General features: G+C 42.5%; 1 protein-coding gene across 5 annotated transcripts in view; it reads left to right on the top strand.

Annotated features, from left to right (window-relative positions):
* LOC105930032 (mucin-5AC) overlaps positions 1-15929 on the top strand; it is a 75141-nt gene that overhangs the window by 9011 nt on the left and 50201 nt on the right. For 3 of the 5 annotated variants that reach the window (XM_036140340.1, XM_012868010.3, XM_012868011.3), the window contains exons 2-3: positions 8581-12383; positions 15473-15547. In XM_036140340.1, coding sequence (XP_035996233.1) covers positions 9415-12383; positions 15473-15547 — 3044 coding nt within the window. In that variant the 5' untranslated portion in view covers positions 8581-9414. The remainder of the gene's footprint in view (positions 1-8580; positions 12384-15472; positions 15548-15929) is intronic. The other 2 variants (XM_021319213.2, XM_036140341.1) reach the window with 1 other exon arrangement.

Below are 15929 nucleotides of genomic sequence, written 5' to 3'. Positions count from 1 at the left end.
ATAAATGTGCACTACTACCAGACTCACAAATGTTATGCTAATATTATAAAATAGGTCTGATGATGGGATTGATTATCGCTGATAATTGCGTTGATTACGCTACTACTGTGCTACGGTTCTGTAATGACGAAACCAGTAGAAGTGAAGACAGTTTTATCCAGGGAGAATAAAAAAGATGGTACTGTTTTCCGATTAATTTAGCAAATAACTGTTTGATCAAAATGAGACGCTGAAAAAAGTTACTATCTCAGTGTTCTGCAGCAGCCCACTCTAAGTCTTACCGCCTTCATTCCTGCATTCATGCGATACAGGAAACGGGGGGGAGGACATCATAAACCACACTTCATCTATGTGACAGGAATGGGTGCACCACAGAATGTATTCCTTTTTTTTAAACAAACTTTAAATGTGTTTTAAAAATCCAACATATAGCACAGCATAAGAACCCGTATCTATAAAACCTAGACTTGTCTCAAGGACAGATTGTCTTTGTAAAAAGGACGGGCGATTTACTGCTAAAGGAGATGGCATTAGTCTGCCTGATGCCATTTAAGATTAGTGTGCTTTCTGGTCAAACCTGAACACTATGGCTAAAAGAATAAAAATCACAAAATTACCTAGCAAATATTTATCAATAACAATCACACGACTCCCCACAACCATTAACTATCTACTGCTTTAGCCCTTGTTTTGTGAGAGGCAGAAACAGATTATTAATCTACATAGATGTTGACGAGACATCCTAAAGCTAGGGTCGGCGATTTTTCTGTACAACTGGAGAATGCAAAATGAGATATACAGGATTTATAGGTCCTTCCTTTCAGTAAAAACCTGCCAGAAAAGACAACTAGGTCAGACTGATACAAAAAGTCACATTAGGCTGCACTACCACAGTAACAGCTTAGAATGGCAAAACACCCTGGAAAAACAATAGACTAGATAGCTTAATGCTCAGTCATGATCCTAAGTGTTTTGAGCAATAAGTCTATATCTATTTTACAAAATTGTTGCTGCGGACATTTTTTGTACAAAGCTTTCATTTCAGCTCATAAATTGTGCCTCTCAATGGTTTTAAAAGGCCAAATGGAGATCATTTAGACAAACAGGCTATTACAACAGTGTGGGGAAAAAAAAAAATCACAATGGCCATACTCACTGGGTTCCAATGCAGCATGTTGAATAAGGACATTTTCTTTGCATGATTTGATTTGCTGCTTGTGATGTTAAGATTGATTAGATCAGTGAAATGCATCAACACCATAGAGTATTTCCAGCTTTCACTATTAGCAAAAGTAATCATACTGCATAAACGTGTTTCACATTTTGTCACATTATTGCCACAAATTGCAGATTAGATTTATCGCGCCAGACCAACAAAAAGTAGTGCAAACTTGTGAAGTGGGAGAAAAAGGGTACAATTTTTAATATTCACGACAAATAATAATGTAAAATACGTATTTGTATTGAGCCTACTCACACCTTTTTCATAGATTCTCAGTTGAATTCAGAAGCCATGGCATCCTAGCTCTGGCTGTGTGTTTAGTGTCGTTGTGCTGCTGAAGGGTGAACCTATTTCCTAATCTCAAATCTTTGGCAGCCACCAATAGGTTTTCTTCCAAGATTGCCCTGTAGTCACTTCTGCCCATCTTCTTATCAGGGCTGACCCGCTTCCCCAACCCTGCTGAAAAACATATCCCAACATCATGATGCTGCCATCCACATGTATTTCTATGTGCAAAAAAATTAGCACTACCCACCACACACGTTATATACTGTAGGCTTGCGGCAAACTACAAATGGGACTTCTTATGTCGTGCTTTTACCATTGCCTTGTTACAGTGGATTTTATTTAGGGAAAAGCAGAGTAAGGGGCTTTAAATACTAATGTACGGCATAATAAAAAAAAATCTGAGAAGGTGTTATTCACCTAAGTATCAAAGAAATGGTTTATTATAACTTTAGGTCAAAGTGGTGTACTCTCTTATTTCGAAACAGCATTCGGTTATCAGTATAATCTTTGGGAATGTTTGATTCAGGACTGCTTACATATGCTCGCGCTTGTGTTTACAAAGATATCTTTGCAGCCACAAAGTCCTAGATGTGCGTTTTTTAATGCGCTCGCTGCTTGTATTGTATCAAATAAAATGAAACACCCCCCCCTACGTGAAACTTTGCTGCGCTCTGCTGAACACAATGCTTACCTGACAAAATAGGCATCTAATGGTAACTCCCAGGGAGCCGTTCCTGAATTGTTGATCTCTTTTGACAAGAACGCAGGAGAACCGTAACGGCTGGTGCGGGCTGCGTCTACTGTGCGAGCCATAAGAGCGTTGTTAATTCCTGTGACAGAGTGGAGGTATAAACCAGGAGCCTCTTTGTGTTCACAGGGCCAATGACTGATCATATAGCTTTTCTTAGTTCCTCTCCAGTAAACCCTTAAATGCCCTGACGCGCTGATGCTCCCGATTTACCACTTCACTGAACCCTAACCATGACATTTCCTCTGCTGCCAGGGGTTGTTCCCTCCTGCTTTGCGGCCTGTCAACCCAACACTCCCCACGCCTCCACCTCCCTTCCCTCCTCCACCCATGCTTTTTGCCTCCACTACATCTCCCTCTTACTTATTCAGAATCCCAGTTCTCTCAGTTCACTGTGTCTCATAGCATCTCTAAATATAACTAAGCACGTCTATCTCTTCTCCTTCCTCTTCCTGCCTCCTCCTCATCTCAGTCCTGTCTGACAAATTTAAGCATGCCTAGACAATCTGATCTGACGTGACTTTACATAACAATTCAATCCACATAACCCCCTACCTCCCTGGCACAGGGGGAGTCAGAGGTGTGTTATTGTCATGGACGCAATTCTCACCATCCCTGCAGGACTCAGGCTAAGAATATTATTACTAGATCTGCACATCTAGTGTATTCCTTCATGAATCCATGGGATCTGAGCTTCTCAGAGTAACCGCGGCTCAGAATAGAAGGGTTGGATGCGATGCTGGCATTATTGTCACACATACACCAACCACACATGAGGGGATAGATGCCTGTACTTAGAGTAAAGCCTTCTCACAGACGTAAGCAGGAAGCAAGAAGGCTAGAATAAATCTTAAATAATAACCACAGAGAGTTATGACCCCTGTTGGCGTTATGCCGTTGCACACGTTCATCCTCTCGCCTGGTGATTTATTTCTTGTCTGCCAATAAAAGCTTAACATGGAAATGTCACATGTGGGGAAATGGCTGGCCTCAGCCCCTGGAGTGAGCCAATGCAGCATTAAGAGGGTATGGATTCATTAAACTGTCGGCATAAATTTTGACCCAAGGCTAGTTTGCAGGCAGAGAGGGAAGAACTGGGATGTGTGACAAAACAAGGATGTGGGAGATATTTTTGAACGGCGTCGTAAAAGGTGGAGGTAGAGAGGAAGATACAAATGATGGGTGAAAATGAGAAAAATAGGCGCAGTGGCAAGAAAGATAGAAGAAAGACTCAGGGTGACACGCCATAGAATGAGAGAGGCTAATGCTCTTTTGGTGCTAGGATGAAACCTGGAAAGGCTGTCAGTGCAAAGATTAAAAGTAGAGAGCTTTCCACACAATATGTGTAGAGACCCTGATTACCCAATTTGGAAAGGGCATTAACAATAAGAAATCAGTAGAAGTAAAAACAGTTTTATCCAGGGAGGGCGAAAACTACTATCAAGTCCAACTTAATGATATGGTTCAAAAACGGCATACATTATCTTGTAAATATATTTACATCACTTGAATTTTTACACAAGTCACGTTACAACCGCACACCTCAATATATTTTTAGGGAATTTGGGTAACAGACTAAGACAAAGTAATGCTTAACGGTAAAGTGGAAAACTATATAGGGAATTAAAATTGTTATAGAAAATACAACTGAGAAATGTGGGGAATGTTTTTAACCTCCTTTGTTCGCATACCCTTTAATACAATTCAACTCAGTCAGTAATTGTTTTAGCTCACCTAAGCAGTAGAAAGAGGGTTAAATGAGCAGATAATAGCCATAATGGAATAAAGGTTTGCAGAATCTTAAAGTTGGGTTGGGTCATAAAACAATATCAGAGGATTTCACTATTTCTCACAGTCCTGTTTAGTCTATCATCCGAAAATGGAAAGACTGAGATATAACTACAAACTACTAACATGTTCACCTAGCCTAACATGCTTGGCAGGGAGAGCATGAATCACAGAAACAGCCAAGAAACCTATGGTAACTTTGGAGGAGCTGCAGAGATCCAGAGCTCATGTGGGGTACATTTGTCTTCTGAACATTATTAGATGATGTGCTCTCCACAAAGCTGCCGATTTTGAAAGCGTGAATGAAACCAAAAGTAGAAAAAAAACATAATAAGTCCAATTTAATGTTAACCACAAGTTATGTGGGGCATTTAACAAACAAATTGGAAGACGGTGTCCTGGGGCCTCGTGTACAAAGCGTGTATATGTGGGAAGGTGGCTGTTTTATGCACATGTTTTGGTTGTTGCATGGTTGTTGTGTATTTTTGTGCATGCTTATTAGAGGAGACAACAGTTCCCACTCCCTCCCTCTGGCCAGTGACTAATTACACAGGTGTCTCCCATCATGAGTGATGGAGAGAGAGAGAGAGACGGAGCGCACCATGAAGGAGCGGCCGGCGCCAGGCCAGCAAGATGTGATTGGGAGCAACCAGCGAAGGTATCACCGGGGAAGCTCCATCCATCGGCACTGCCACGAGAACGAGCAGCGATGAGGACGAGGCAGATCCAGACTGGGTGGAAACAGAAGTAAACCCCAGGACTGGGAGCAGTGAGGCAATAGTGGGGCCATTGTGAGGTGCACCTGAGCCGGGACCTGTCGCTCATGTTCCTACGCACACTGACCGGATGGAGACGGACCCATCCAAGCCAGGGACGGAGAGGCTCGGGGGAGACACTCGTCCCACCGGCTCAGTCTTCTGATCGATGGCTCGGGGGTGGACTGCAGAAAGACGCCAGACGAGAGCAGCTGATGCTCTCCACCCTCTGACTGCCGAGGCTGCTGGATGCTTTAGTTTTGGTGCTGGACCTTTTAGCCCTTTAAACGTGCGTTTGCAGTTTTAGTAAAGGTTTTAGGCATCATTTACTGTACAATTTTTAGGGTTTGTTTTTATTATTTTTATTGTAATAAAGTTTTAATAAACTTTTAATCTTGTTAGTTTTAAATACACTGCTCACCCCTGCGATATCGAACCTGTTTCTTATTCCTAGTTTAACTGGGTGACGTTGTTGGGTTCATTAATTTTCTGTTTAATTAAAATTACATTAAAGCCAATCGGCCGTCACACGTACACACATAAAACGCACAACTCGGCATGTACAAAAATGAATGTTGCATGAAAGTGTGCGGCAATCCGTGAAAACTTTTGACCTGCCATGAAAATGTGCAGCAGCACTGCAAACGTCTTCATTTGACAATAGCAAACCACAAAGTACTAAAACTCACCCAAATCCAATGAAATATAATCCATTAAGTTTTATTCAACTTAAGGAGCATACGATAATGTAACACACCAAATTATGTTCCAAATGACGGAAACAACCTCAATCCGAAGTAAACTGTAAAATCCCCCTGTTTTTGACACATGTAGCTGTAAATGTGTGTCAGACTGTGCGCTGATACGTATGAAATGCAGATAAATCATCTAAAGGACACTTCCATTCTCAATGAAAAAGACAACGGGGTCGGATCACCTCGTTTCCTGAGGTAGAGACATCACACATGTCCATAAATAGCTGCGTAAGGTTGCCTGTAATTGTGGTACGGTGGCAGCGTTGGCACTGCTGGAGGATACTGACAATGGAAGAATGTGCAGGGAGCGTGTTTCAAAGATCGCACTGATCTTCTGGCACATGATGATGAGTAGCTTATCATATTCAACTGGCCCCAGCATTATAGAAGGAAACCAAGAGGAACCGTGTGTTGCCAGAGCTGTTTCAACTCTGCTGCAGTCTTTGCAACCTGAGCCTTTCAGAGTGAGCTGACTGACAGGCCGGGTATTTCACAGTCATCCCTGAGCCGTCCCAAGCCAGACTCATGGCCCGGCCTCGTCCATGTTGCTCAGATACACAAAAGTCCCCTGGACTGTGGCTCTCATTTGCAGCAAGAAGCACATTTTCAAATATAATCTAGAGCTATGACTGCACTCATATTGCTATAATCCTGCTAAACTCGAGATTCCGGTATATATTTTCATAATAATTAAAGTTATTCTAATTATAATAGTTGTGTTGGGAACAAAATAAGAGCAGTTTCCTTGCAAAAGGGCTGACTTGGTAATTTATTAATGTAACATCCTGACTTGTTTTAAAGATGTGAGTGAGGACTGAATTCCTCATCAAAGTATGGGATGCATAGTAATAGTGTTACAATGATTTGGTATGCATTACAATGATCGGGTTTAAGCTATAATTGAGCTCACTGCAGCCGCTTGACAGCGCAGTTTGAATTTGATAGACATAGTAGAACAAAATGGGTACAATCAGACAAACCTTTCATTTTCAGCCAGCTTCTTCAATTAGTCGGTAATGTCACAGAAGAAGCTGTTGGTTTGCTGTAATTCACTACAAATATCCGTCGAGGTGTCTCTGTGACCGCCTGACAGCACTGTTGCCATGGTTAGTTGGACAAGTGGCGGGTGACTTCTGGTTATATGAATTTGCCTATGTATTTAGGGGCGAGTACAACCAGCACATTACAACTCACACATCCAGATTTATCAAAGTAACGTGTGTGGTGACATGTCTACGCATGGTTTTGTAAAAACTAATTCTTTTGTTTCAGGATTTTTCCCTAATGCCAACTTGTTGTATGAGAGCTACACACTCTTTCGTACATGAGGTCCCCTGGTCAGATGAAACCTGAACACTATACATTACTCACAACAACAACATGGTGGTGGCAGCATCATGTTGTGGGAAGGCCTTTCTTCAGCAGGAACAGGGAAGCTGTCCTTATCAAGCAGGACAACAGCTCTAAAGCTAAAGTCAGGGCTAATATTCTTGATTTAGAATGGCTAAGACAAAGTCGCTGCAACCCTTAAAATTGCTTTTCACAGATGTCCTTCTTCCCTTAAGCAATTTTGGAAAGACAAATCTGTGAACATTGCCGCCTGCAGTTGTAATGGAAGTGAAAGTTGGTTCTACTAAATATTGACTGAGGCTGGTTGAATACAAATATATGGAATACATTTCAGACAGCATTTTTCAGAATATGCAGAAACTCATGTAGTCTTTTTTCACACAGTAATGCACTGCACTGACATAAACTCCCAATAAAATGCACTCACGTTTGTGGTTTTAAGGTAATAAACCTGAAATGAATAGTTTTGGAAGGCACATTATTAAGCTAAAGATAAACTTTCGTAGCAAAATAATTTTTTTTGATTATTCACCAATGACAATATGTATCATTTCCCAGAGTGATGTGGTCTTGCTTATTTAGTTCATCTTTACACAAAGAAGCGAAATGAAAGTAAAATGAAAAGGAATCCTGCTTTATGTTTCATATTCTACTATGGTTGTGTTTTCCTTAAGTCTCTGTCTGTATGACTGTAATCATAATTAATCCTAATAACCATGTTTTTAAAGAGGTTGACGGAAGGGTGCGGCCGTGACAAAGATCCTCCTTCTCAGAGCCACAAAAAGAGGGAGAGAAAGCAAGAAAAAAACAGCGGACATAAATAAATGTGGCAGGGCCTCGGGTATCACACTCCCTAAATAACCTGGGAGCTGTGAAGGAGTCACTAATTACCCCTCCCACAGGAGATAAGAGTACGGACAGTCACACTCACACCCAGAATTAGCGAGCGGGCTTGTCAGTGTCAGGGGCTATCACAAGGAGATAACAAGGAACAAATCCATAGATCCTGTAAGGCAGACGACAGCATCACGCCTGACTGCTTGCAGTACAGACAAGCAGTTGAAGTGATATATATATGTATCAAAAACAGGCTGCAGAATCAGAATGACGAGAACATACTACTAACCACAGCATGGCAGACAGACTGTCACAAAGTGACCAGATGAATCAGAGAGGATGTCACTATGGCAGATCATCAAGAACTAATAACAGGACCACAAACTGTTAAAACATAGAGGAAAAAGAAAATCTGTAAGACACACTCACACAGGGAATATGATAACAGTCACTCTGTGTTCCTATGAGCTGAAAAAATAAACACTTTATCTTGCTCCTGCTATAGCAACGTTACTTTTAACAATTGCTAATGATACAGAGAAAATCAAATAGACATAAAACATAAGTATCCCCTTCAGCCAGTATGAATAGGCCTTAATTACAATCCTGTTTCACTTGTTTTGGGTGTTTATTTCTTCGTTGCTTTTTTTCTTCCACCTCCAGCCCTTCAGTCATTTCTCCTAACTAATGTATTCTTCTTCCTACTATGCCCTCATTCATTTCAAAATAGCTGCTGACCTTATATCACCCGATTTATCCTAAAGAACTTTGTTTCAACAGATATGTGCTCATAAACATCTACAATCTCTTGTTTTCTTTTTGTGTACTTCTCTGTAGGAGCTAACACCATCTTCAGCCATGAGAGAATGACGCATTGGCAGGAGACCTGACAGAAGAAACACAGAAAGTGACATTAATGAAACAGACAGAGTGGAATCTAACTGAATAAGTTCCAAAAGGCACCTTGTTATGGTAAGACCATACCAAGACCATCCCATGCATGGGCCACTGGATCTCCTGAGGGATCAGGGGACAAAGCTTGGGGACAAGAAGGGACTGCCAAGTAGACAAACCCAAGGATGAACAGGCTGTATTCCCTGACTCTCTGCCCATTGGCATTGCAAGCCTTGCTGGCCTGTTTGTGACACTTGCATGAGAAACTTGGAAGAAATGGGAATAAAGACAAGGGTGCACAAATTCAAAGGACATACAAAAACATGGACATGTTTAAGAAAACTGGATGCTGCTTTTCTCTAATTTATCTATTTGTTTATCTATTTTCGTACAAGTAGAGATTCACAGTTGCTATAGACGTTAGCATTAGTTATAGTGATCTGACACACCATTTCTACTGTCTATGATGCTGCTTTCGCTTGACCTGTGGCTATAGTAGTCCTTTTTATTGAGGACAATCTTTTTCTGTCAAAAAATGTGAATAATAAGCTGAGCAATTACTATACCAATGGACTAAACTTTGCAGAACTACGCTGAACTTTGGTTTGTTTTATGAGGAAAATGGGACTCATTAATGAATCATATAGATCTCACATGAATTTAACACTATAAAAAGATAGTAATGAAAACTAATTTTTCTTGTTGCCACAGAAACAAAAAGGCCTTTAAAATGGCACACTGCCTGTGAATGTTGGGGAACAAAGAGAGGCCAGAGAAATGGTGAGCAAGGAGCCTGATCACTTGCTCACGGGCCAAAGTAATGGCAAGAGCACCTTGGCGGACAAGCTGCCAGGGACAATGACTGTGCGCTCTGTTCTGCTCAATCGAGACTCACCGGATATTGAAAGTCGACTCAAGCGACGTCGCAACCGCACTCATCAGGTTCGCTTTAAAGACCTTGAGGATGGCAGTAGCAGTAGTGGCAACAGTGCAACAGGAGAAAATAACAGCCGTCAACGGCCTGCCAAAGACCGCGACAGCCCACATCCTCTTCGCAAACACAACAGCATGTCCTCCCAGCCATGGATAGACAGACAACACACTGAAGGCCTACTTGGTCAAACCTCTGTGGTGGGGGCTGTGCGTGGGGATATGGCCAGTACTATAGAAAAGGTGGCTGCTTTTTTAGCACGGGCCCCACCTCATCCATTGACACCTGGTCCCACACGCAGATGTTGGGCACCACCACAGTCTAACTCTTTAACTTTACCAATGACACGGAGACCCAGTACAAGCACCAGCACAGCCATTCAGACTTCACCCTGCCTCAAAAAACCTCAGTCTCTTTCATCCTCCCATGCACGTAGCCACAGCATTGGGGATTCAGTTGGTGTGGATGGAGATGATGAGCATGACTCTCAAGATGAGTACCTTAGCCACAATCAGGTGCTGCCTGGGTCCAAAGATCAGAGCAGACCCCTGAGCTCTGGGGATAAAACTGTGGTAGAACGAAGATCTAAAGTATTAAGGACAGAAATTAAGTCAAGTGTTATGGTAAAAACATCAAGACACAGCTGTCCACCATCGACTTTTCACAACAGCGATCTATGCCACTGTTCTTCTATATCTTGCCGAGATGGTCCCAAGCGTCAGGGAAGTAGCACTCCTTCAGTGGTAAGGAGGAGAAAGCGCCTAAGCCGGACTACAAGTGATCCTGGAAAGGAAGTGCACTTCTGCACTACTCCCACACAGACTGAAAGCCCCCCTCAATCTCCACCTCCTTCAAATACCAAACTCTGTACCACTGAAGTTCAAACTGAGAGTCCATCATCACCTACAAATTTGAAGTATTGCATCACCCAAAGTCAAGCTGAACAGAAACATCAGTCTCCAAATTTGAGTGACGAACACTGCTCAACACAAATTCAAACTACTAAGTCTTGTCCAACCCTACCTCAGAATGTTGAGCAGTGCACCCCTCAAAAACACACAAACTCTCCATGTCCCTCTTCCCCAAATCATAAACCTTGCACTACACGATTGCCAACTTGTAGCTCCATTGCCTCTTCACCTCTAGTTGCATCACCTAGCTCACATTCTGATACCCCAATATCTGCTCCCTCAGCCCAAAGCCCTCCCAACACCAAAATTTCTAGTGTGCCTTACTGTACTTCTCCTCCAATGCCTGCAAATGCACTAGTACAACCCCCTGAACAATGCTCTAAGGCAGCTTCTACATCTCCCACCAAGCCAGCAAGTGTCCCTCCTCCTCCACCGAACATCCTACCTATTCCGTCCACCACTACTTCTACACCTACTACTTCCCAAAGCCCTATTCCTTATTATACTGTTTTGTCTCCACCAACACCACCCAGCAAAGCTGTTTGTTCTAGTCCTTCCTTTGCTGTCCCGCAGGCCTCCTCACATAACTGCCCCTCCCCAATACCAAGTCTATTGTCATCATTTTCGTCAACCTGCTCCACCCCTACCCCAACTGTAAGCACCACTTTAACATCCTGTGAACCTACCAAACAGCCCACTGCTGTCCCAAATGTAAGACATCAACAGCCATCACCAGGTCCAACAAATAATGTACCTCCCACAAACCTAACGCCCTGTACAATTGTGACTCAGACTGCCCTGTCTTGCACTTCAATATCATATTACACCAGCACACATCCAGGTGCTCCCCACGCACCTCACATTAATCAAACATCTCCTTCTTACACCACTGTTATTCAAACTGTATCTCACTGTAACATACCATATCAAACAGTGCAAAATAACACCCCTGCCAGCACAGGCATATCCCTATATTCATCCCCTGTCCCCAGACTTGAATCTTGCACTTCTCCACCTCCAATTGTGAAAGCCTATGTGTCCACTCTACAAAATGCTCAAGCGTGTGGGACTCCAACTAAAGCTGTTCCTTTGTACTCTTCAACATTTCGAGCTGCACCACCATACACCCCTCCTTCTCAAGCCCCATATAATGCTCAGGATAAAAGGGGCATTCGACTTCCACCTCCTCCACCACCACCTCCTCCCTACACACCACGGAAAAAGGGAAGTGAGCCAGTACTTGCCACATCTCAAACACCCATGCTCAGGACAGAGAGCAAGGCCAGTGAAAAAGGTGTGGAAATGGAGGAGAAAAAGGAGGATACAAAGGATATAAAATGTAAAGACTCGCCCAAGCTCTGTGGGAGAGCCAGTTCTCTGAAGCACAGAGCTCAAACTCCGCCAGTTGCTGTGATGAAGGGAGAGAGGCGCTCCTCTACCTCCTCCCCTGCCAAGGCCGGTTTTAAGCCCAGCTGTCTTAGCTCAGCCCAGGCTCAGCTTGGGGTGCTACACAAAATGCTCTGCTCAGGAGCCAGCGTCAGGCCCAACACACCAAACAGCCAACGCTCTCTGCCTCCTAACCACCAGGGCTGCTCTGGTGTCGGGAGGGGTTGCTCTTCCTCTGGGGAACAGCCTGCAACTGGACCACTGAGTCCCACACAAGCTGACACTTTAAGACAGGTTCAAGAAATTCTAGGAGGATTGATGTCTGGGGCCAGGTGCAAACTGGACCCATCACGGGTGACAGAAAAGCTCCTGAGTCCCAATGGACCACTGCATGATATTCGGAGCCTGCAGAACCAGCTTCACAGTCTGGAAGGCGTCCTGGAGACAAGCCAGAACACCATTAAGGTCCTGCTGGATGTCATTCAAGACCTTGAGAAAAAGGAAGCAGAGAGAGATGGGTGAGTAGGACACTGGGCTACTGAAGAGTTACTGGAAAGGGCAGCACACATTGGTGGTATAAGAGGAGTGTCAAAAATATGCTTAAATTATTATTATATAAAACAACCCACAACGGTAGCTTCTAGCTAACAGGCAACTCTCAATGCGTTGTGCCCTACAATTTTTTTCAGAGCTCTAGCGTTAAAGGCAAAGATTGACACCCCTTATTTGAACAGATGCACTGTTGTACTCCCAATATGTGTTCCCCTTTAAACAATCCTATGCCAAAACAACTTCTAATGCCTGTGCTATCAATGTTCCTGATTGGGACCGGACAATTCTGGGCCTGGAAGCATGAGACCGTACTTTGGGACCAACATGTTGAGAGGTCTCAGACATTCGGGGCTAGGGCCTACACATTCCTCCAGCATATCCTGAACAATCCACAGAAAATTTTAGCAATAGCTTGAAACATACAGTGACCCAGGGTTACATTAAGGCGTTACAAAGGAACTTTTTCAGTTTTTAAAACAACAGAAAAGCCCTGGGATCAGAAGAGGAGTGATCCAGTATTTAAAGCTGTACATACATCATGGCGGAAACCCTCAGGACCAAAAGTGGTGTACAAAAGGCCATCCGCAGAATGTGTTTTATCACACAGAAAAGATAGTTGCTAAACAAGAAATGGTAGGATGGTTGAAATTCTAAATGTCAGATTCTGGTGTGCTTATTGTTTTACACAAAAACAGTTAATTTCTCTCCAGAATTCAATTTTCACAAAATCAAATGATAAATAGAAGTAATGTGTCCATAGCTTTACAATAAAACACAATCTATTTTTCCAACAAAAAATTCTGTTGGTGCAGAACTATGGTTTGCTGAAGGCAATCTATTCTTAACCAAAAGCAAAATAGCCACAGACCGGCCTGCTACATGTGAGGTGAATTTTACATTTAGATGGTTTGTTGGGATGCAGTTCTCCTATTGATTGTATGTTGTAGCCATCGCAAATAGAAGGCTATGTGGCTAAAACACAATCTAGAGTCAGAAGAAAAGGGAAATACACTAAACTGGTTAAAACATGGAGGAAAAAATACCACACTGAATACTGGGATGGATGTGTAGCTATTTTTATGATTTACCATATCAGCCATCCAAGATTAAACTCTGTATGTCAAAGAATTTATGTCACGTCAGGCTACAGGAAATCTTTAGGGGGCTTGGTTGATCCCATCTGAAGCGACTCTTCGCTCATGCATGTGTGCAACATGCAGGGTTTGATAAAAATCATAAAAAAAAAACATTTAGTTACCATCATGTTGGTGGTTTCAGATGCTCCAAGCCTCTTAGTGTAAACCCTTTACTGTTCCCATCAAGTCTTTAATTAATCTGCTTCCTACGTTGTAAGCGGCTTAGTAATTTCTCCCGCCTTATCGCGCCAAAATAGTACATACATGATGTGGGAGCATTCTTGGACAGGACACAGTACGTAAATGAACCTGTGTTTATGGGTCCATAGAAAGACTTGAGAGAAGCAGATATTTACATACGCCACATAAAAATCCACAAAAACTTTATTTTCTCATCGTCTGACCTTTCCTGTTTTGAGTCAGTTGGGATTTTCTAAATTATTTCTATTTGCTGAATGCTGCAACCCTTAGAAATTTTAACTTTCTTTAAAATGTTTACATACTAAGATTAATATGCCTTTAACAATTATGGAAAGCCCAGATGAGGAAGCAGTGGCTTTGTATCCTTTTAATAGTTTAACTTGTTATTTGAGCTAACTAAAGACACACCGGTTGATGCATTGAAAGGCAACACTTCAATCATTCTGCTTTCTTGTGTGAAATCCTGAGAAAATTATAAGATCAGAATAAGAATTTTTGACCTCCACAAGACTTATCCATTCTTGGGTACAATTTCCAAATGCCTGAAGATTTTTATGTTTATCTGTTCAAATGACTTTCCAAAACTATAAAACATAGTGGGGATACCAAGGCATCATTCTGTTTGGGAGTGAGATTGGTCCGGGGGGCTTAAACAGAAAACTATCACTTCAAAAGCAACAACAAAGAGCAACCAAACAGAAATTACAGTTTAGAAATGCACACAGGGGCAAAGACCTTAACTTTTTCAAGACTTGTAATTTGGTCTGATGAAACTAAAAGTGAAGTGTTTGGCCATGATGACCATTTTTACAAAGGGGGTAGATTGCAAGCCTCAGAACACCATCTGACGTACAGTGGTGGCAACATTATGATGTATGGGTGTTTTGATGCAAGAGAGCCTGGTTAAGTTGGCAAAACAGATAGCAACACAAGTAAATAATGTTTTGTAGAAATACTGAAACAACACCCAAAGACAGCAGTTAGGATGTTAAAGCTTAGACACGTGTGTCTTCTAAATAGACAATGATCCTAAGCATGTCGAAAGAATCCCAAAATGCCTTAAGCAGAAGTAGCTCAATGTCTGGAGAGGTCACCAAAAGGCCCTGATCTCAGTGTAAAAGAAAATTGTTGGGGAATGCTGAAAATGTGTGCATGAGAAAAGCAGCCTGCAAACTCGCTTCGGTTACACCGGTCCTTTCAGGGGGAAGGCTTCAGAATTCCTGCAAACTAATGTAATTTCAAGCAGTGAAAAATACAAAGGTTTTCTTACAGTGTATGTAAATATCTGGTTTCATCTGTGTTTACACAGAATATTCCACAATATTATGTCAGCTTGAATGCAAGGACTGTACTTTCCAGGCTTGTGAACATGCGACTGACAGGCCCTCCGTCTCATTGTGCCCGTTCCAGTATTAGAGCTCCACCATTGCTTGTATGCATGCAAGCTTGACTTTCACCTCATAGGCATTATTTTATGCACTGAGCGACACAGTGATTCATGGTTTACGTAACAGAGTGAGCTCGTTGAAGGGGGTATAGTTCATTAAAAAATGATCAAGGGTGATTTCAGGAGGAAGGTTGGTGTACCCTCAGTGATGTTTGTGCCAGACATTCTACTCAGTGGAGTAACTTGATCTCTCGGAGGGGTTACACAAACGGACACGCAGCAACACATGCCCCTTATATCCCTGATATGTCATTTCTGTGGTTTTCAACAGAAGACATTCCTACAGAACGGGGCAGGACATTGAGAACTGTGGGACCTGCAGGGACTGCGCCTGCATCATCTACAGGTATGTATGTCTGAGCATGTGTGAATTTCTTCATAATCACTGCCTTTTTTTTTTTTCTTTCTTTCTTGTGAGCACTAAGAGCACAGAGGTTCTCTCAGTGCACATTTATGTGTGCATCACGCTGTCATTTTGAATCACATCAGATCTAGAGGTTCCGTTTTATGGGTTGGCAGGATGGTCGATCTGCACCGTGTGACAGCACAGCTGGGTGCTGCTCTTTAAAGAACGGCCGCTCATTGCTAAAACATTGTTGCATCTGGGATACATTACACCATATAACTGACATCTTCATGCCCTCAAACTCAATGAGCTGAACAACAGCAAATACGTACCCCCCCCCCATTTCATTTCTCTTCTTACACACGCATCCACTTAAACGCAC

The sequence above is a fragment of the Fundulus heteroclitus genome, chromosome 8, assembly GCF_011125445.2.
Source record: "Fundulus heteroclitus isolate FHET01 chromosome 8, MU-UCD_Fhet_4.1, whole genome shotgun sequence".
In the NCBI taxonomy this organism is placed as follows: domain Eukaryota; kingdom Metazoa; phylum Chordata; class Actinopteri; order Cyprinodontiformes; family Fundulidae; genus Fundulus; species Fundulus heteroclitus.
The sequence above is the reverse complement of the archived record's forward strand: the minus strand, read 5'-3'. Positions and strand labels throughout refer to the sequence as shown.